Below are 21,297 nucleotides of genomic sequence, written 5' to 3'. Positions count from 1 at the left end.
TGGTGAGACAGGACATACCCAGGGATGATGATGGTGGAGTTTAGGACATTATCTGTAAGTTATGATTCCATGGGGATGACTATGTCAGGCTGTTGCTTGACTGGTCTGTGAGACAGCTCTCCCAATTTTGGCACTTGCCCCCAGATGTGAGTAAGAAGGACTTTGCAAGGTCAGCAGGCTGAGTTTGCCATTGTCATTTATGGTGCCTAGGTCAATGCTGGGTGGCCCATCTGGATTTGTTCTTTTTAGACTTTGTAGCAGTTTGACACAACTGAGTGGCTTGCTCAGCCATTTCGGGGTGAACCACATTACTGTAGGCTAGATCAGTCAAGGGCAGCAGATTCCTTCTCTAAACAGGCTTAGTGAACCAGATGGATTTTTAAGATAGATTTTTATTGAATTCAGATTCCACCATCTGCAAGGGTGGGATTCGAACCGGGGTCCCCAGAGCATTGCTTTGGTATCTGGATCACCAGTCCACTGCCTATACCATTACACCACCGCTGACTTCAAAACTGATCATCATGTTCAATCTCCTCACATTCTATCCACAAACCACCTCAGTTACCCTCCATCCACACATGCCCACTCCTCTATCACTTGTCTACTCTTCGACTCCCATTTCCTCTGCTCCACTATTTCTGGCTGCTCTTGGGGCCTTTGCAGTCATCACTGGAACCCATTATTTAAAAAGGATGCAAGGGATCGGCCAGAAAATTATAGGCCTGTCAGCCTGACTTCGGTGGTGGGCAAATTATTGGAAACAATTCTGAGAGACAGGATAAACTGTTACTTAGAAAGGCACAGATTGCTCAGTGATAGTCAGCATGGTTTTGTTAGGGGAAGATCATGTCTTACTAAAGTAATAGAGTTTTTTGAGGAGGTAACAAGGAGGATTGATGAGGGTATTGCAGTGGATGTTGTCTTCATGGGTTTCAGTAAGGCATTTTAAAAGGCAGACTAGTCAAGAAAGTGAGATCCCATGGGATACAGAGAAGGTGGGCAGGTTGGAGCCAAAGGGTTGGAAACAAAGGGTAATAGTTGATGGATGTTTTTGCAAATGGAAAACAGTTTCCAGTGGTGTTGCACAGGGCTCAGTGTTGGGGCCCTTACTGTTTGCTGTGTATATTAATGATTTAAACTTAACTGTTTAAATGAGGCATGATTGGGAAATTTGCAGGTGACACAAAAATTGGCCATGTAGCTGACAATGAAGAGGATAGCTGTCAACTCCAGAATGATACCAATGGTTTGGTTGAGTGGGCGGAGAAGTGGCAAATGGAATTCAATCCAGAAAAGTGGGAGGTAATGTATTTGGGGAGGGCAAACAACTCAAGGGAATACTCAATAAATGAAAAGTTATTGAGAAGGCCTTGGAGTGCATGTCCACAGGTCCTTGAAGGTGGCAGGACAGGTAAACAAGGTGGTAAAGAAGGCATATGGAATAATGTCCTTTATTGGATGAGGTATTGAATCCAAAAGCAGGGATGTGATGATAGAACTGTATAAAATGCTGGTTAAGCCACAGCTGGAATTTTGTATGGAGTTCTGGTCACCACATTACAGGGAACATATAATTGCTCTGCAGGGAACGCAGAGGAGATTTACAAGAATAGTGCCAGGGCTTGAATATTGCAGCTATGAGGAGAGATTAGATAGGTTAGGGTTGTTTTCCTTAGAACAGGGGAGGCTAAGGGGTTGAAGGTGTACAAAATTATGAGGTGCCTAGATAGGGTAGACAGGAAAGATTTGTTTCCTCTAGCTGAGGGGTCAATTACCAGGGGGCATAGATTTAAGGTGATTGGTAGAAGGATTAGAGGGGACATGAGGAAAACCTTTTTCACCCAGATGGTGGTGGGTGTCTGGAATTCACGGCCTAAGTTGGTGTTTGAGGCTGAAATGCACAACTCATTTAAAAGGTACCTGGATCTGCATCTGAAGTGCTGTAACCTGCAAGGCCTCGGACCAGGTGCTGGAAAGTGGGATTAAAATGAGCAGCTAGTTCTTTTTTTCTCTTTTTTGGCTGGCGCAGACACAAAGGGCTGAATGGCCTCTTTCTGCACCATAACTTTTCTATGATTCTAAGACCAGGTGAGATGGCGAGGTCAGGGGGGTTGCTGTGAACAAGAGTTGGGAGGTTTGCATGGCGGGAGAGGTTTAGGGAAGATAAGAGGGCAGAGAGCTCATATAAGAGAGAACGTGATGAGTTGAGATGGACGTTGGTATCACCAAGGATGAGGTAAGAAAGCAGTGAAGAAATCTCAGTGAGAAAATTTTTATTGTACTTGAGAGGGTTGTTACGGACAGGTGGGGGTTTAATTGAGAACAGCCCTGATTTCTCCACTTACTATCTGTCCATAAACAGAAAGATGTTTTTGATTTGATTTTGACCCTTTTATAAGTGATGGCGAGTGTTCCCCAACTCCTCAGTTTGGAGTGATCCAATCCTCTATTAATAACCCCACAGCAAACCCAAGATAAGGTAAAATAAGAGGGCTAGTTTATTTTACACACATGAAACACAGGAAGGGGTTTCGCAACATCCACCCCTTTTTGCATTCATACAATAAAAGAGGGAGAAGGGAAAGATAGGGGTTCAGGGCTGAGACTACAATAAAAATAACAATTGTGGTTTCACGTGAGTAAGGTCCAGTAAGTCAATGTCTACTGAAGGTTCCTTTCAGGTGGCTTTGGCAGGCAGAATTCCTGGTCTTGCTCATAGGGATTCGGTTGCAGGTCAAGTCTGTTGAAGATGGAACAAAGTATTTTTGTATCCTGGAAATTAGTTCACTCTGTAGGTGAAATACGGGGTTTTTTCTGGAAATCAGACTTGAAGAGAGATGGAGGTCAAAGGCTAGCCTGGAGTCTGTATCCCTTCGGAGGTTAAACTGCAACTGTAGATAAAATTCAAAAGCTGGATAATTAAAGGAATTCAAATAGCTCAAGTCTCAGTCATGTGACAGGGTGGTTTTTGGTTGAGCTATTCAGCTAACAAGGCCTCTTGTTAAAACCCATGGTGTTTTGAGCAGGTAACTGTGGAACCATTAGCATAACATTGGAGATGAGGAGTCACAAATAACTCTGCCTTTGTCCATAACAGGCTAATCTGCTAATCCATTGTGTTGGCTTGGCTGGAATGTTATAAGGAGGAGTGTTACACACCAGGGGTTTGATGGGTTACCTTTTGTCTGTGTTTAAACTGTCCAGAAACTTCCAGAACTACCATCATGTGATCAGCAGCAGCCATTTTATCATTCTAGCCATTTGTCCATTTTTTAAAAAAATGTTATGAAGTAGCCAGGCTGATATCTATATATGGATATGGACTGGACAGGATGGTACAGAACAATGACAGAATGAAACTAGGATTAAATTCCCTGGAATTTGGAAGCGTAAAGGATGATTTGATTGAAATTTTCAAGATATTAAGGGAAACAGTTAAGGGGCGGATCATGAGAAACTATTTTTGCAGTTTGTTGGGTGTGGGATGGGAAAGGCCTAGCGTATAGTCAAAAAATTAAAACCAGAATTTTCAGCAGTAGAATTAGGAAAGATTTCTACACAATGCGTGGTAGAAGCTTGGAACTCTCCTCTATAAATGGCAATTGATGCTAGATCAATTGTAAATTTTGAAACCAAGATTGATAGATTTTTGTTAACCAAAGTAATGAAGGATTTGGGGCAAAGGCAGGTGGGTGTATGATATCATTGAATGGCAGAACAGGCTTGAAGGGCTGAAAGGCCATCTGCTGTTCCTACATTCCTATTGTGATTCTGGTACCTATGTAAGAAATGTTTCCATTGCATGTTATTTTCTAAAAAGTAAACGGTTGTGTTTCTTTCCAGAGGAACAATGCGTTGGCAAGGCGTTAGACTTAGTTTTCATCATTGACAGTTCTCGGAGTATACTTCCTCCTGACTTTGAGAAAGTGAAGGAATTCATCAATAATATTCTCAAATTCCTGGATGTTGGTGCAGATAAGACGAGAGTCGGCCTTGTCCTCTATGGCAGCACTGTTGAAAGCGTGTTCTCCCTCAAAACCCACAAGAAGGTGGCGGACATGATGAGAGCCGTCAAGGACATGGTTCACCTGGCAACCGGCACCATGACGGGTCTGGCCATTGAGTACACAATGAATGTGGCACTCTCTACGCATGAGGGGGCAAGGCCATTTTACAGAAATGTACCGCGAGTGGCAATTATAGTGACAGATGGGCGACCCCAGGACAAGGTAGCAGAAGTAGCAGCTCAAGCAAGAGACTCGGGTATTCTGATATTCGCCGTTGGTGTAGGGAGAGTAGACATGGAAACTCTCCGACTGATAGGGAGCGAGCCACATGAGAAGCATGTGTTCTTTGTGCAGAATTTCAGCATGATCCAAACTCTCCTCTCCGAGTTCCAAACCAAAATATGTGGTACGTAAGGAGATCTTTGCATTATCATGTTTTAAACACACCGTTTAAAAGTAATCAGTATCATAACACTCGCACCTGCAGAGTCAGAAGGTTGAGTGTTCAAGTCTCAGTCCTGAGACTTGAATGCAAAAATCTAGGCGGGCACTACTAGGAGTGCTGCACTGTCAGAGATGCTGCCTTTCAGGTGAGAGGTTAAGTCAAGGCCCCATCTACACTCTCAGGTGAATGAAAAAGACCCCCTGGCACTATTTCAAAATTGATGCTCATTTAATAGGTTTGGTGTCAACTTGGATTTTTAAAAAAAAATGCCTTAAGAACAGAAAGCAGCCAATTATGGTAAAATGGTTAGTTTTCAGATTGGAGGATTGTAGACAGTGATGTTCCCAAAGGTTCAGTGCTAGGACCACTGTTTTTTAAAAATAAATATAAATGACCTGTATATTTGAATACAGAGTAAAATTCAAAAAATTACCATTGATACTGAAATTGGAGGTGTGGCAAACAGTGAGGATGACACCTATCGACTGCAACAAGACATAGGGGTAGGCTAGTAGAATGGGCAGACAAGTGGCAGATGGAATTTAATACAGGAAAATAAGGTACTATATTTTGTCAATCGAGGCAATATAGATTTAATGGCACAGTTCACAAGAGTGTGAAGGACAGAGAGATCTGGGAGTTCATGATCTTTGAAGGTGGCAGGACATATATAGTGAGAGAGTAGCAGGCAAAGCATTGGAGGTCTTGAGCTTCATAAGCAGAGGCATTGAGTACAAAAGCAGGGAAGTTATGCTGAACCTTTATAAATCTCTGATCAGGTCACAACTGGAGTATTGTGTCCAGTTCTGCTTACCACAATTTAGAAAGGAGAAGGTTCAGAGGAGACTTAACAGAATGGTTCCAGAGATGGGGAATATTAGTTGTAAGGTTAGGGTGGAGAATCTGAGCGTGTTCTACTTGGAGCAAAGGAGATTGAGGGGAGATTTGATGGAGGTGTACAAGATTATGACAGGTTTAGATAAGGTAGACAAGGAAAAGCTGTTCCCATTAGCTGATGGTACAAGGACTGGGGGAGACAGAGTTAGATTTTGGGCAAGAGATGCAAGGGAGGATGTGAGAAAGAACATTTTTATGCAGCGAGTGTATGATCTGGAACTCACTGCCTACGAGGGTGTGGATGTGGAGATGATGAATTCAAAATGAAATTGATTGGATTGGAAATAAACTTGCAGGGATACAGAGATAGAATGGGGGAATGGGACTGACTGGATTGCTCTACAGAGAGGTAGCTCGGGCTCGATGGGCCAAATGGCCTCCTTCTGTGCTGTAATGGCTCCTTGACACCATAACTCCTTGGGCTGAATTTTACAAGGTGCTGTGGTCCTCCCTTAGCACCCTCCAGCTAAAAGAGCTGGGGGAAGTCCAGCAGGTGAAGAATGGTTTCCCCACAGGCATTTAATGGCAAGCCCCAAGGTGGGATTTCTGTCTCCTCAGGGACTAGACATCCCACCTCAGAGAGCCGTGAGCCAATCAGAGACCAGAAACAGATTATCTGGTCGTTTATCCCATTGCTGTTTGTGGGAGCTTGCTGTGCACAAACTGGCTGCTGTGCTTTCTATGTTACAAGAGCGTCAATGCTTCAAAAGTACTTTATTGGCTGTGAGGTTCCTTGGGACATCCCGAGGACATGAAAGGTACTTTAGAAATGCAGGTTCTTTCATTAAATTAGCTTTGAGAAGGGATTGCATGAAGGCCCATCCTATCCACAAGCTGTTAGGAATGTGTAAGCCTTTTTAAGTTTGCTGGCCCCGTTTATTTTGCTTTTAAATACAATCTAGATCCGTGAAACCCACAACCATTTAATTAATGCCAATCGGTGCCTATTAGCCCGAAACGATACTGGTCAGAATGATAGGACTTACTGAGCTCACTTTCCTTCACTATAACTATATCACTATATCAAGAAACAAAATATGCAAGGCACAGGTTTAATTGTGCAGTGGGTTTCACACAGCACCCAAGGAGGTCGCTGGCCCACCATGTCTAGCCAGCTCTTTGAACGAGTTGGTCAAACTGGAATAGGTTCGAACCCCAGCATGGCAGCTGGTGGAATTTAGCTTCAGTTAATAAATCTGGAGTATAACCCCTTATGCATGGGTTTTCTGCATAACCCAGCAGTTACTTCTTTCCATCTCAAGGGTTTATCCAATTCCCTTTCGAAAGTTACTTTTGAATCTATCTCCAGCAACCCTGTCAACCTGCCGTCTCTGGCACCTTCCCTTTGGCAATGCCTCTTTGTTAAGAATTGTACTAATTGTACTTTTTTTAAACTGCCTATAGATACAGACCTCTGTGGAGTGGTTGGTCATGGATGTGAACAGATCTGTATTAACACACCAGGATCTTACATTTGCAAGTGTAAGAAAGGATTCATCCTAAACAGCGATAAAAAAACCTGCAGAAGTAAGGCCGGTTGATGTTTTGTTTAAATCTCTTTGATGATTTAAATAGGAACTTTCTGCTGATGCCACATCAGCTCCTCGTGATGCTCACAACTGGTAAAGAAGGTTAATAGCGGATCTGAAAAGGTGCGAGGGGGCTAGTCCAGTGTGTTCAACACCTTGTGGGCGATCTGCGGCTCGAAGTTTGTTAGTCTTGCACGGTTATGAGGGGATTTGATAGATAGGAAGAAACTGTGTTGCTCCACCTAGCGGAGCTGGTGGTGTATTGGTGTAATGGTGTATTGATGTAGTGGTGTAGTGGTGTACTGGTGTATTAGTGTATTGCTGTAGTGGTATAGTCGTGTATTGGTGTAGTGGTGTATTGCTGTAGTGGTGTTTTGGTTTTAATGGTGTAGTGGTGTAGTGGTGTATTAGTGTAGTGGTGTAGTGTGTATTGATGTAGTGGGGCATTGGTGTAGTGGTGTAGTGTGTATTGATGTAGTGGTGCATTGGTGTGGTGGTGTGGTGGTGTATTGGTGTATTGATGTAGTGATGTAGTGGTGTATTGGTGTAGAGGTGTATTGATGTAGTGGTGTAGTGGTGTAGTGGTGTATTGCTCTTGGCTGTAGTGGTGCATTGGTGTGGTGGTGTGGTGGTGTATTGGTGTAGTGGTGTATTGGTGTAGTGGTGTAGTGGTGTAGTGGTGTAGTGGTATATTGCTCTTGGCTGTAGTGGTGTATTGATGTAGTGGTGTATTGGTGTAGTGGTGTATTGGTGTAGTGGTGTATTGGTGTAGTGGTGTAGTGGTGTAGTAGTGTATTGGTGTATTGCTGTAGTGGTGTATTGGTGTATTGGTGTATTGGTGTAGTGGTGTAGTGGTATATTGGTGTATTGCTGTATTGCTCTGGCGGTGTAGTGGTGTATTGCTGTAGTGGTGTATTGGTTTAGTGGTGTAGTGCTGTAGTGGTGTATTGGTGTAGTGGTGTAGTGGTGTAGTGCTGTAGTGGTGTAATGGTGTATTGCTGTAGTGGTGTATTGGTGTATTGCTGTAGTGGTGTAGTGGTGTATTGGTGTATTGGTGTATTGGTGTAGTGGTGTATTGGTGTAGTGGTGTAGTGGTGTATTGGTGTATTGCTGTAGTGGTCTAGTGCTGTATTGGTGTAGTGGTGTATTGGTGTATTGGTGTAGTGGTGTATTGGTGTAGTGGTCTAGTGCTGTATTGCTGTATTGGTTTAGTGATGTAGTGGTGCATTGGTGTAGTGGTGTATCGGTGTAGTGGTCTAGTGCTATATTGCTGTATTGGTGTAGTGGTCTAGTGCTGTATTGGTGTATTGGTGTAGTGGTGTATTGGTGTATTGGTGTATTGGTGTAGTGGTGTATTGGTGTATTGGTGTAGTGGTGTATTGGTGTAGTGGTGTATTGGTGTATTGGTGTAGTGCTGTATTGGTGTAGTGATGTATTGGTGTAGTGGTGTAGTGCTGTATTGGTGTAGTGCTGTATTGGTGTAGTGCTGTATTGGTGTAGTGGTGTATTGGTGTATTGGTGTAGTGCTGTAGTGGTGTATTGGTGTAGTGGTGTAGTGGTGTATTGGTGTATTGGTGTAGTGGTGTATTGGTGTATTGGCGTAGAGGTATATTGGTGTAGTGATGTAGTGGTATATTGGTGTAGTGGTTTATTGGTGTAGTGATGTAGTGATGTAGTGGTGTATTGGTGTAGTGGTGTATTGGTGTAATGATGTAGTGGTGTATTGGTGTATTGGTGTAGTGGTGTATTGGTGTAGTGGTGTATTGGTGTATTGGTGTAGTGGTGTATTGGTGTAGTGACGTAGTGGTGTAGTGATGTATTGGTGTAGTGGTGTAGTGGCGTATTGTAGTGGAAATGTCACTGATACTAATAATCCAGAGACAAAAATAAAAATACCTGGAAAAACTCAGCAGGTCTGAAAGTATCTGCAGAGAGGAATATTGTCAACGTTTCGAGTCCGCGTGGCTCTTGATCAGATAATCCAGAGATTCCAGGCTAATACTCAGGGGAGTGGGTTCAAACCCCATTGTGACAGCTGGTGGAATTTAGACTCAGTTAATAAATCGGGTGTACAAAGCTAGTCTTGGTGATGGTGACTATGAAACTATCACTGATTGTCATAAAAGCCCATCTGCCATCCTTACCTGGTCTGTCCTACATGTGAATCCGGACCCACCCCCACCGCACACCCCCCACACCCCACCCCCACCCCTCCCCCCGCCCCCACCACCCCCACCCCACAGCAATATAGTTGATGCTGAACAGTTCTCTGAAACAGCTGAGCAGGCCACTCAGTTCAAGGGCAGTTAGGGATGGGTAAGAAAGACTGGCCTTTCCAGTAATGCTCACTCCCCAGAATAAAATAAAATCTCCTTCAGCCCTACAATCTGCGAAGAGGAGACAGTGATAACTTTGTGGTCTAGTAATCCCGAGGCCTGGTCTTAATGCTCAAGAGACACAGGTTCAACTCCCACCCAGACAGCTGGAGGAATTTATAATTCAAGGAGTTAATCAATCTGGAATATAAAGCACAGCCTCAGAATGGGGAGCATGACAACTGCCAGATTGCTGTATAAACCCACCTGGTTCACTACTGCCCTTCAGAGAAGGAAATCAAAATGTGACTCCGGGCGCACTGAAATGTGGGTGATTCTTAACTGCCCTCTGCAACAGCCCAGCAAGCCACTCAGTTCAAGGGCGATAAATGCTGGCCTTGCCAGTGATGCTCATCTCCCAAGAATGAATTTTTTAAAGATCTCTCCTTTCCTTCAATTTCCGTCCTTGATTTTAATTGCCCCCACCATTGTTGGCCATGTCTTCAGCTGCCTGGAATTCCCTCCCTAAGCCTCTGCGCCCCTCTCTCCTCATTTAACCTCTCCACCTCCCTCTCCTTAAAAATTACCTATTTGACTACATTTTTACTGCCTAATGTCTCCTTGCTTTTCTTGTGGCATCAAATTCTGTTTGTTGATGTTACTTGGGATGTTTTGTTATGTTAAAGGTGCTATATAAATGCAAACTCTTCTTGTTGTTGCGAGATTGACTGCTGCAGTCTCGGAAACCATGGCTGTGAGCATGAAAGTGCCAATACAGAAACCTGTTCCATCTGTCGATGTCGTACAGGATAAGGGCAACGATCTCTCCAGCCAATTGGAGGGTGGGCAGCTATTCAGTCCCAGCAGCGCCACTGGGAGCACTGGCCACTGCTGGGACTGCAGCAGGCCCTGGATCTGCCAGCATGGGGGAGGCCCAGAAGTCAAGGCGAATTTGCGGGGCTCGCTGGGACCAAGTCAGTAGGGTTTCCAGCTATGATTAAATGTATTTCTGGAGGTTTCATCACATGACTTGCCCCCATGCTGTAGCTATTATTCGGCAAAAGTATCCATCCCTGTAACACACCGCCTTCCTAGGCCAATAGGAAAACAGAAAAGGCTGATCATTCAATTGGATGATGCTTGACTGTCAGCCAAACAGCCTTCCTTTCCCCATTTTCAATATTCTTAATTCTAGCAAAAGAGAACTGTTCCAAAAAAAAAAGACAAAAAAAATCCTTCTTTAGTGTCCCTATGATTTTTCTCCAGTGTCCTGGAGATTGATCTTCAATTCCTGGAGGCCAATCCTGGAGGGTTGACAACACTACTAGTCAGGCAGGCCCTGGTGAGAGGTTGTCGCTCTGGAGGTTGGGGCTCTTTCAGTGGGGAACGGCCCTCCTTGGGCTACAAGCTCCCCAGTCATGAGGGCCCTCCCAACCCCCTCCCCAGGAACCCACAGGGAGGCCATCAAGCTTTTACTGAGCTGATTACCCACGTGGCAGAGGTCAGGCAGTGGCAGCAGGATGAGGTCTTAAGTGGCCATTCATTTTCCACTTAAGGGTCTCAATCGGTCTCTGGACAGGAAAGCTGGCCTTGACCTTCTCTGCCCCTGGCTTAATCAGGTGGAGTCTGGTAGGTCCCCCTCCACCCCCTCCCTGCTGCCTTTCCTCCTGATTCTGTAGCCCTCCACCCCCCCAAACCCCTGCTTCCCATCCTGCTCCTGTGGGGGAGAACAAATTCCGCCCATCTTCTTAAAGATTTAAAATCTTAAAGTCGTCTATCAGGTTGCCCACTCAGCTTTTTGCCAATGTGATGGAGGGAGCTTGTGGCACAGGATTTCCAGCAAATGTTTAGTTGTAACTTCCCTGAAATATATAATATAATATCTATAATATATATCTTTACGATGGAAAGGACAGTAACAACTGCTTTATTCTCTGTCCTTATTGTAGGAATTGATTTCTGTGTCCAGGGCGGGCATAACTGTGAACATGACTGCGTGAGCACAGAAGACAGTTATCTCTGCAGATGTCGGAAAGGTTACATACTTAACCCCGACGGGAAGACCTGCCAGCGTAAGTCTTTCTACTTTTCTCTCACAACTCACCATCTTCACTTTCTTTCAAACCTCGCCTCATAATGAGCTGAGTACATTTTATTCCAATCCAACAAACAGTTGCAGAAATGGGGGAGGGGGCAGTGGCATAGTCACTGAATTAATAGTCCAGAGACCCAGGGTAATGTTCTGGGGACCTGGGTTCAAATCCCACCACAGCAATTCGCCACAGTGAGTTTTGAATTTGATAAAACTGGAATTAAAATTCAGATGGTGACCATGAAACCATTGCCATTGTCATAAAACCCCATCTGGTTCACTAAGGAAATCTGCCATCTACAGACAAGTGTCCTGATGGGTGCAGAAATACTCAAGTTCCGTACTACCAAATGATCACCAAGGCTCCTTTCAAACCCATGATCATGACCACTACCATCTAGAAGGACAAGGGCAGCAGATAGACCACTTGGAAGTTCCCCTCCAAGCGCTCACCATCCTGACTTGGAAATATATCATCGTTCCTTCACTGTTGCTGGGTCAAAAATCCTGGAACCCCCTTCCTAAGAGCAATGTGGGTGTACCTACACCACAAGGACTACAGTAGTTCAAGAAGGCAGCTCACCACCACCTTCTCAAGGGCAACTAGGGATGGGCTATAAATGCTGGCCCAGCCAGTGAGGCCCACATCCTCTGAGATGAGGAGAAATTTCTTCACCCAGAGAGTGGTGAGCCTGTGAAATTCATTACCACAGAAAGTAGTTGAGACCAAAACATTGTATATTTTCAAGAAGGAGTTAGATATAGCTCTTGGAGTGAAAGGAATCAAAGGATATGGGGAGAAAGCGGGAGCAAGCTATTGAGTTGGATGATCAGCCATGATCATAATGAATGGCGGAGCAGGCTCGAAGGGCTGAATGGCCTTCTCCTGCTCCTAGTTTCTATGTTTCTTTACGCCCCCTACCCCCTCTCCCAGCTCACCTCATCAGCAATGGATAAACCTAATTCAGCTAGAGAAAAGTCAAAATTTCATCTTTCAAACTTAGCTTATTTATGTGTATGATTTACTCAGGCACCAATTCCATCCTTATTAGGAACTGATCAAATCCATTCTGTCTTTGTGTGTGTATCTGAAGTTTTTCAGTCATTGCTGAATGTGTGGTATCTCTCGCTCTCTGTCGCTGTGTCTGTGGATGTCTCTCTTCCTAGGAGCATTTCCTTCACAGTCATAAGAAATAGGAGCAGAAGCAGGACATGGGGGCATTCAAGGCTGCTTCAGCATTCAACAAGATCATAGCTGATCTTCTATATCAACTCCATTTTCCTGCCCTACCTCTTGCTTTCCTTAAAGTCCAAAAATCCATTCTTAAGTATATTCAATGGCTGAGCTTCCTCAGTCCACTGGGATAGAGAATCCCAAAGATTCCCTATGGTGATCTGTGATTCTCTCCGTTCAGCACATGAGTTTTGTTTCCTGTTGCATTGCCCTAGTTCCTCTCACTTGATCGTGGTACAGAGTTGATTGAGACTTATAGTGTCTGAGTGGGCATGAGAGTGAGCGTGCGTGAGTAAGCTGGTACCATGAAATTTTTATTTAATGGGAGTGGGTCTACCTGCCTGTTCCTCCCCTGTAGGAATCAACTACATAGAATCTGCAGCACAAAAGCAGAATATTCAGCCCAAAGCACTGGAACTGGGAACTGCAGTCCAAATCCACATTGTAAAATGTTTGTCATCTTTTAGTTTTCATTTGTTCTTGGGATGTGAGCTCCATTGGCAAGGCCAGCATTTATTGCCCTTTCTTAGTTGCCCTTGAGGTGGTGCTGAGCTGCCTTCTTGAACTGCTGCAGTCCATGTGTTGCAGATACACCCACAGTGCTGTTAGAGAAGGAGTTCCATACCCAGCAGCAGTGAAGGAACGAGGATATAGTTCCTAGTCAGAATGGCGTGTGGCTTGGAGGGGGACTGGGAGGTGGTGGTGTTCCCATGCATCTGCTACCCTTGTCCTTCTAGGTGGTAATGGTCATGGGTTTGGAAGGTACTAGGGAGCCTTGTTAAGTTGCTGCAGTGCATCTTGCAGATGTTATGCACTTCTGCCATTGTGCATTGATGGTGGAGGGAGTGAAAGTTTAAGGTGGTGAATGGGGTGCCGGTCAAGCTGGTTGCTTTATCTTACATGGTCTCAAGTTTCTTAAATGCACTTATTTAGGCAATTGTAGAGTATTCCATCACACTCCTGACTTGTGCCTTGTAGATGGCGGACTGGCTTTAAGGAGGCAGGAGGTGAGTTACTCGTTGCCGAATTCCCAGCCTCTGACCTGCTCTTGTAGCCACATTATTTATATGGTGGCCCATTTGAAATTCTGGTCAATGGTAACTCATAGGATTTTAAGGGTGAGGGATTCAGCGACGGCAATGCCATTGGATGTCAAGAAGAGGTTAGATTCTTTATTGTTGAACATGGCCATTGTTTGGCACTTAACTGGCAAGTAATATTTATATCACTTTTTCATCCAAGTCTGAATGTTGTCCAGGTCTTGGTGCATGCACAGACTGCTTCAGTATTTGAGGAATTGCTAATAGTACTGAATACTTTAAACATCCTCAATTCTGACCTTATATTGGAAGTGAAGCCATTGATGAAGCAGCTGAGGATGGTTGGCCCCAGGGCACCACTCTCAAGAACTCCTGCAGTGATATCCTGGGGCCAAAATAATTGACCTCCAACAACCAAGACCATCTTCCTTTGAATGAGTTTCCCCCCCGCCAATTCCCATTGACTCCAGTTTTGCTAGAGGTCCTTGATGCCACACTGTCAAAAATGCTGCCTTGATGTCCAGGGCAGTCACTCTCAACCCACCTCTGGAATTCAGCTCTTTTGTCCATGTTTGGGCCAAAGCTGTAAAGATACTACTTTCCTTCTGTAATCATTAGCCAAAATAAAGATTGGTCAGATCTGTATTTATAGCTCCACCTCCTGCACAGAGGATTAAAAAGCACACGTTACCTTTCTTTTCCAACTTAGATTCACGTTATGATGATGCTCATGGCTGTGCATTGCCCACAAGATATGGTTAACGTATATTCTTCTGTTTGGCTGCTGTAGAGTGTACCAATGGAGCAATGGACCTTGTGTTCTTCATTGATGGATCGAAAAACCTTGGAGCAAAGAATTTCCAGTCAATGAAACAGTTTGTCAGCAACATCGTGGATGGGTTGGAAGTTGCACCGAACGCAACTCGAGTGGGTCTGGTGCAGTATTCCACTAAAGTGCGGACCGAATTTCCTCTCAGGCGTTACAGCACGGTGAACGAGGTCAAGGCTGCAGTGAGTCGAGCGAAATATGTAGGTCGAGGACCCGTGACAGGAATCGGTCTGAGGCAAATCTTTAAAAAGAGTTTCAAGGCGGCTGAAGGGGCTCGAACGCTTTCGGAGAATGTCCCAAAGATAGCGATCGTGTTCACCGACGGGCGGCAACAAGTTGACATCACGGAATGGGCAGCCAAAGCAAAGGAGAATGGTATTGCACATTTCATAATGATGGCCAAAGAGGGTATTCTCCCATAGAATCATACAGCTTACATTTTTATAGTGTCAGTCATGACTTCCGCCTCTTAGTCAGAAAGTTGTGGCGTCAAGAACCATTCCAGAGATTTGTGCAGAGAAAACCTAAGCTGACACTCCAGTGCCAGTACTGAGGGAGTGCTGCACTGTCAGAGGTGCTGCCTTGTGGTTGAGACAATAAACCAAGGCCCCATCTGCTCTCAGGTGGACCTCAGGGCAGTCTTTCCGAAGAGCAGCTATGGAGTTCTCCACAGGGTCCTGCCCAATTTTTATCTCTCAATCAATATCACTGAAAAACACTGGATTATTTGGTCATTATCACGTGGTGTTAACGCGAGCTAACCGTGTAAAAATTGGCTGCCGTGTTTCCAATATTACAATGGTGACTACACTTCAAAAGTTCTTCTGTAGATGCAGAGGGCATCCCAGGGTTGTGAAGGGTGCTGTATAAGTCCAAGACTTCTTCTTTCAAACAGAAGTAGGCCTTTCGGCTCATCATGCCTGCTCTCTGAAAGAGCTGCCATTATCTGTCTTTCAGCCCATAGTCCTGCAAATCTTTCCTTTTTTAAGTATTTATCTCATTCCCTTTCAAGTGTTATTATTGAATCTGCTTTCACCACCCTTTCAGGCAGCACATTCATTTTAACTTGTCTAAATTCTAATCATTTAGGGATATTGGCTTCCAATTGCAGATAAAACAGTGCAACAAATCTACCCCACAATATTTACCCTTTATGTTCCCACACATGAAATCCGATAACATGGCTGAAGATACCTCAGTACAGTATTGAGACTGCTGCATTGCCTTTGGAATAAGACATTTTAAACAAGGCGCGGTCTTTTCAAATCGATCCCAAAACATAGGAACAGACGGAGGCCATTTCCCGTTCCCCCATCAATGAGATCATGGCCAATCTTCAAACTAACTCTACATACCTGCCTTTGCCCCATGATTGTACCATTTGTGAGAACTTGCTCTGTGCCAGTTGGCTGCCAGGTCTCTTGCATGACAACAGTATCCCATAATACCTTTAGTTAATAAAAATCTATCAATCTCAGACTTGAAATTAACAATTAATCTACCACCAATCACCATTTGTAGTAGTTCAAGATCTCTACCCCACCTTCATGTGTAGAATTGTTTTCTAATTTCACTCCTGAAAGGTTTGACTCTAACTTTTAGATGATGTCCTCAAGTCCAGGTGTCCCAAACCAGTGGAAATAGTTTCTCTATCTACCCCATTTGTTCCCCTTCATATCACAGAATTGTTACAGCGCATGTTCGCAACTCGGCCCATTGTGACTGCACCGGCTCTCCGAATTCACCTGGTGTTATTCTCCTACCTTCTCCCCATAACCCTGCAAATTCTTCCTTTTCAGTTATATGTCTAATTTCTTTTTGAATGGGGAGGTGGTGGCATGTGGTATTGTCACTATTATTCCAGTGATCCAGGGTAATGCTCTGGGGACCCAAGTTCAAATCCCACCATGGCAGATGGTGGAACCTGAATTCAATAAAAATCTGGAATTAAAAATCTAATGATGATCATGAAACCTGTGTTTTTTGTTGTTAAAAACCCATCTGGTTCATTAACATTCTCTAGGGAAGAATATCTGATGTCCTTACCTGGTCTGGCCCACATGTGACTCCAGACCCACAGCAATGTGGTTGACTCTTAAATGCCTCTGAACAAGGGCAATTAGGGATGGGCAATAAATGCTGACCTAGCCAGCGATGCCCACATCCCATAAACGAATATCCCACCAAACTCTCAGGCAGTGCCTTCCGGACCTTGCTATGTGAAAAAGTTTCTCTTCATATTACTTGTGCTTCTTTTACTCTGTGCCCTCTCATTCTTGATCCTTTCATGAGTGGGAACAGTTTCTCCCTTTGTACTCTGTCCAGGCTCCTCCTGATTTTGAATACCTATATCAAATCTTATTCTCGCTGACTCATTCCTCAGGGCAATACCTTGATCAATCAGGGTCAAGCTGCCTGGTTTAAATTTCAAACAATGCTTGGCAGTTAACTGTCAGTCACCATCATTGGTGCATTCTCCATAACAATATCACTTGCCAACCAATCAGCACTCTCTTCACATACAGTATAAATTGTTGTTTTTTCCTTACATTTTGTATTCTTGCGGGTGTCCTGTTAAGTACAAGATGAAAAGCTTCAACAGAATGTCTCTTTTTTCAGCAATACTCAAGTTCTGTACTACCGAACAACCATCAATATCTCTTTGTAATTTTACATTATCGTCTACATTACCTAGAGTACCACCCAACCATGTGTCATCAGTAAATTTGGATATGTGACTTTCTGTGTCATTGAATTGTTAATAAATATGGTAAGTAGCTGAGGCCCCAACAAGGAGTCACATCTTGGCAATTAAATTATCTGCCCATTATCCCTATTCTCGGTCGCCTGCTGCTCAGCCCTAACCAGGTCAATAATATGCCTTTCATTCCACAAGCTTCAACTTTAGCTAAGTTTCTTATGAGAGACTTTATCAAATGCCTTCTGAGAGTCCACATAAATAATATCCACAGACATTCCCCATCCACTATTTTAGTCACCTCTTCAAAGAAAGTCAATCAGGTTCGTCAGGCATAACCTACCCTTTATAAATCCGTGCCAGCTCTCTCTGATTAGCTGAGCATTTAAGGTCACCTTATCCTTAATTATTTATTCATGATTTCCCAACAAAACCAAACAAAGTTACACACTTATCGTGAGAACTTCACAGAAAGGGCTGCATTTATATAGTGCTCTTTATGACCTCAGAATTCCTCAAAGTGCTTTACAGCCAATGAAGTACTTTTGAAATGTAGTCACTGCTGTAATGTGAGACACCTAGGGGTTTTCTGTTAGGTGAGGCAGCCAGAGTCCAAAGGACACCCAAAGCTTCGCTTCAAGGTTGCTTGGACAACCGTGGCATGAAAACGTAGACATGGATTTTAATCAGCTGGGAGACACCAGCTGACGACAGGGGAAAATGGTGACATCACCTGTGAGATGGTGATCAGTGGCTACAGCGGCTTGGCAACCAACGCCAACACCGGAAACAACAGCCCTCAAGGACCCACCTGTTAACCATTTCATATGCAGCACTTGTGGCCTCTCATGGATCAGATCCTTCAGCAAAAGTGCATCATATGAAGCTACCCCCGTCCCCAAAGGAGTTTATTTACTGCACGTCCATAACCTTCTGTAGATGGAAGGATGCCGATGACAACAATGAATGCAAGAGACGCAGAGGCCAATTTGCGCACATCAAGTTCCCACAAACAGTAAAGTCATAACGACCAATATTTTTTGGTGATATTGATCGATGGATAAATATTGGCCAGGGCAACTGCTTAATTCTGAGGTGCTGTCATATTTCAGAGACTGAAATTAAAAGCAACTGCAGTAAGGACATTTAATTCATATGGTTACACCATCCTTTCCAATTCATCATTGGTGGCCTTTACAACATACTGAAAATGAATTGCAAGTTGAGGCTCCAATGCACTATTTAATAGGCTCTAGGGCACTGACTTGTGAATCTGATCATGGCTGAGTTTCTTCATTTTTGTTGTATCCTCAAGCCAAGGCATCAAGTGTGGGGCCAAGCCAGACACCACTTTGATTTGAGTCATAGAGTCAAAGAGGCCTACTGCACAGAAAAAGGCTCTTCGGCCCATCAAGTCTGCACCGGTCAAACAAGTACCTGACTATTCTAATCCCATTTCGAGTAGTTTATTTTTGTTGCTTAACACTTCACATGTGTCCCCATTATAAAGGTATAATTGTTCACCTTTGATTGATTATCAGCTAAGGGTAAGATTTCATAGAATCTCACAGCACAGGAGGAGGCCACTTGGCCCATTGTGCCTATATCAGCTCTTTGAAAGAACAATCCAATTAGTCCTTCTCCCCTGTTCTTTCCCCACAACTCTTGCAAAGCTTTTCTTTAAGTGTTTGCCTAATTTCCTTTGAAAGTTCCTATCAAATCTGCTTCCACCCACCCTGTCAGTCCGTGTATTCCAGATCACAACAACCCGCTGTGGCTCTATGGCACGCAGAAGGCAAAGAGAAACAATATAATGTACTTATGGAACTGTCTCAACAGGTATCAATATATACGCTATTGGGGTTGGCAAGGCAATCGAAAAAGAATTACAACAAATTGCTTCATTTCCTCAAGACGAATACTTGTATTACACAAAAGACTTCAGGACCATGGGCGAAATTGCGGAAAAACTGAAACTACAGATTTGTAAAGGTATCTCAAGTAACTTTTATTTATTCATTCAAGGGATGTGGGTGTCGCTGGCTAGGGCAGTATTTATTGCCCATCCCTAATTGTCCTTGAGAAGGTGGTGATGATGCCTTCTTGAACTGCTGCAGTCCATGTGGTGTAGGAACACCCACAGTGCTGTTAGAGAGGGAATTCCAGGTTACGAACCAGCAACAGCAAAGGAGCATACTGTAATTCCTGTTAGGATTCCCTCCAAGTGTCACAGAAGAACATACCTCCTGCCAAATGGAAAGTGGGGAGGATTCTGAAGTCAGTAATAACAGTTGATACCTAATCAGCTGGAATATAGCAAGTAACTCTTGACCCATTTACACTGGTGCATTTCTTCCCATAAACAGTATCATTTGTTTCTAGGTGCAGTTAGTTGTAAATTTAAAGTTCCAAACATCTGGAAGTAAGGAACTTTACAAATCAAACTCGTGGTGAGAATATGAAATTCGCTGTCATATGGAATGGTTGACGACGGTAGCATTAAAGCATTTATAAGTGGTTTGGTGCAAACATGGAGCAGGGGATAGAGGGATACGGGGGGGTGGTGGTATAAATCCTGGCATAGGTCTGTTGGGCCAAATGGCCTGTTCCTATGCTTTAGATCCTATCTAATTGGAGGGAGGAAATGTTTTGCTATGATGCGCTGGCCATCACAGTGTGGGGCAGGTTTGATGGATCAACTCATCTTTTCCTACCTATCAACATTGCAGGTAATTCCACAACAACTAAGGTTTGGGTTGGGTCAATGAAAAGCAGGAGACAAAAGGAATTGTAGCCAGATCATTCAATCTCATGTGGGGTGCAAAAATAAGTGGAGTCAATGAAGAGGAAAACTGGGAAGGGCGTATAAAGATACGCCCTATGAACCATCCACACAATAAAAACTCGATTAATACATGTATATTAATTATTTACAGGAAATCCATCACTTCAGGATCAATGCAAGTGTGAAGCAGTTGCGTCATTTCAGATTAATGTTAATGAAAAAATACGAACACTAACCCAAAAATATATCCTTTCAATGTATAATGCAATAATATTTTGGTGACTTTAATTTTCTTCACAAAGGTGCGAATGCCCATATGTACACAAGTGGATTTCTTCAAATTGTTTTATAGATATTTTAGTGGCAATAGATAGTGGAGACTGCTTTGCAGTCTGTAAACAAGCGAAGGAAAAAGAAGCCAAGGATAGCTATCAGCCACGGCTCAGTTGGTAGCATTCTTGCCTAAAGTTGTGGGTTCAAGTTTCACTCCAGAACTTGAGCATAAAAATCAAGACTGATGACACTAGGAAGTTCTGAGGAACAAAGGGACCTTGACGTGTGTGTCCATAGATCTCTGAAGGCAGAGGGGCATGTTAGTGGGGTGATGAAAAAGGCATATGGGACACTTGCCTTTATCAATCGAGGTATAGATTACAAAAGTAGGGAGGTCGTGTTGGAGTTGTATAGAACCTTGGTGAAGCCATAGCTGGGGTATTGTGTGCAGTTCTGGTTGCCACATTATGAGAAGGGTGTGATTGCACTGGAGGGGGTGCAGAGGAGATTCACCAGGATGTTGCCTGGGATGAAACATTTAAGTTATGAAGAGAGGTTGGATAGACTTGGGTTGTTTTTGTTGGAGCAGAGAAGACTGAGGGGTGACCTGAACGAGGTGTACAAGATTATGAGGGGCATGGACAGGGTGGATAGGGAGCAGCTGTTCCCCTTAGTTGAAGGGTCAGTCACGAGGGGACATAAGTTCAAGGTGAGGGGCAGGAGGTTTAGGGGGATGTGAGGAAAAACCTTTTTACCCAGAAGGTGGTGACGGTCTGGAATGCGCTGCCTGGGAGGGTGGTGGAGGCGGGTTGCCTCACATCCTTTAAAAAGTACCTGGATGAGCACTTGGCACATCATAACATTCAAGGCTATGGGCCAAGTGCTAGTAAATGGGATTAGGTAGGTAGGTCAGGTGTATCTCACGTGTTGGTGCAGACTCGATGGGCCAAAGGGCCTCTTCTACACTGAGATTCTGTGATTCCAGTGCATGGAACAATTTAAATCGGGAATGCTCAAGGGGCCAGAATTGGAACAGTGCAGGTATCTGAGGGCTGTAGAGCTGGAGGTTAGAGATAGCAGAGGGAAAAGGTCACGGGGAATTTGAAAACATGGGATCAGAACTTTAAAAGTTGAGGTGCTGCTTTAGCAG

At 44.0% G+C, this 21,297-nt stretch overlaps 1 protein-coding gene across 1 annotated transcript in view; it reads left to right on the top strand.

Annotated features, from left to right (window-relative positions):
- Positions 1 to 21,297, top strand: part of LOC121278859 (matrilin-2-like) — a 34,320-nt gene that overhangs the window by 12,104 nt on the left and 919 nt on the right. The window contains exons 4-9 of the mRNA XM_041189315.1: positions 3,847 to 4,416; positions 6,757 to 6,879; positions 11,146 to 11,268; positions 14,353 to 14,766; positions 18,929 to 19,081; positions 20,026 to 20,118. Coding sequence (XP_041045249.1) covers positions 3,847 to 4,416; positions 6,757 to 6,879; positions 11,146 to 11,268; positions 14,353 to 14,766; positions 18,929 to 19,081; positions 20,026 to 20,118 — 1,476 coding nt within the window. The remainder of the gene's footprint in view (positions 1 to 3,846; positions 4,417 to 6,756; positions 6,880 to 11,145; positions 11,269 to 14,352; positions 14,767 to 18,928; positions 19,082 to 20,025; positions 20,119 to 21,297) is intronic.

The sequence above is a fragment of the Carcharodon carcharias genome, chromosome 6, assembly GCF_017639515.1.
Source record: "Carcharodon carcharias isolate sCarCar2 chromosome 6, sCarCar2.pri, whole genome shotgun sequence".
Lineage (NCBI taxonomy): Eukaryota > Metazoa > Chordata > Chondrichthyes > Lamniformes > Lamnidae > Carcharodon > Carcharodon carcharias.
This window is presented reverse-complemented; position numbering and strand designations above follow the sequence as displayed.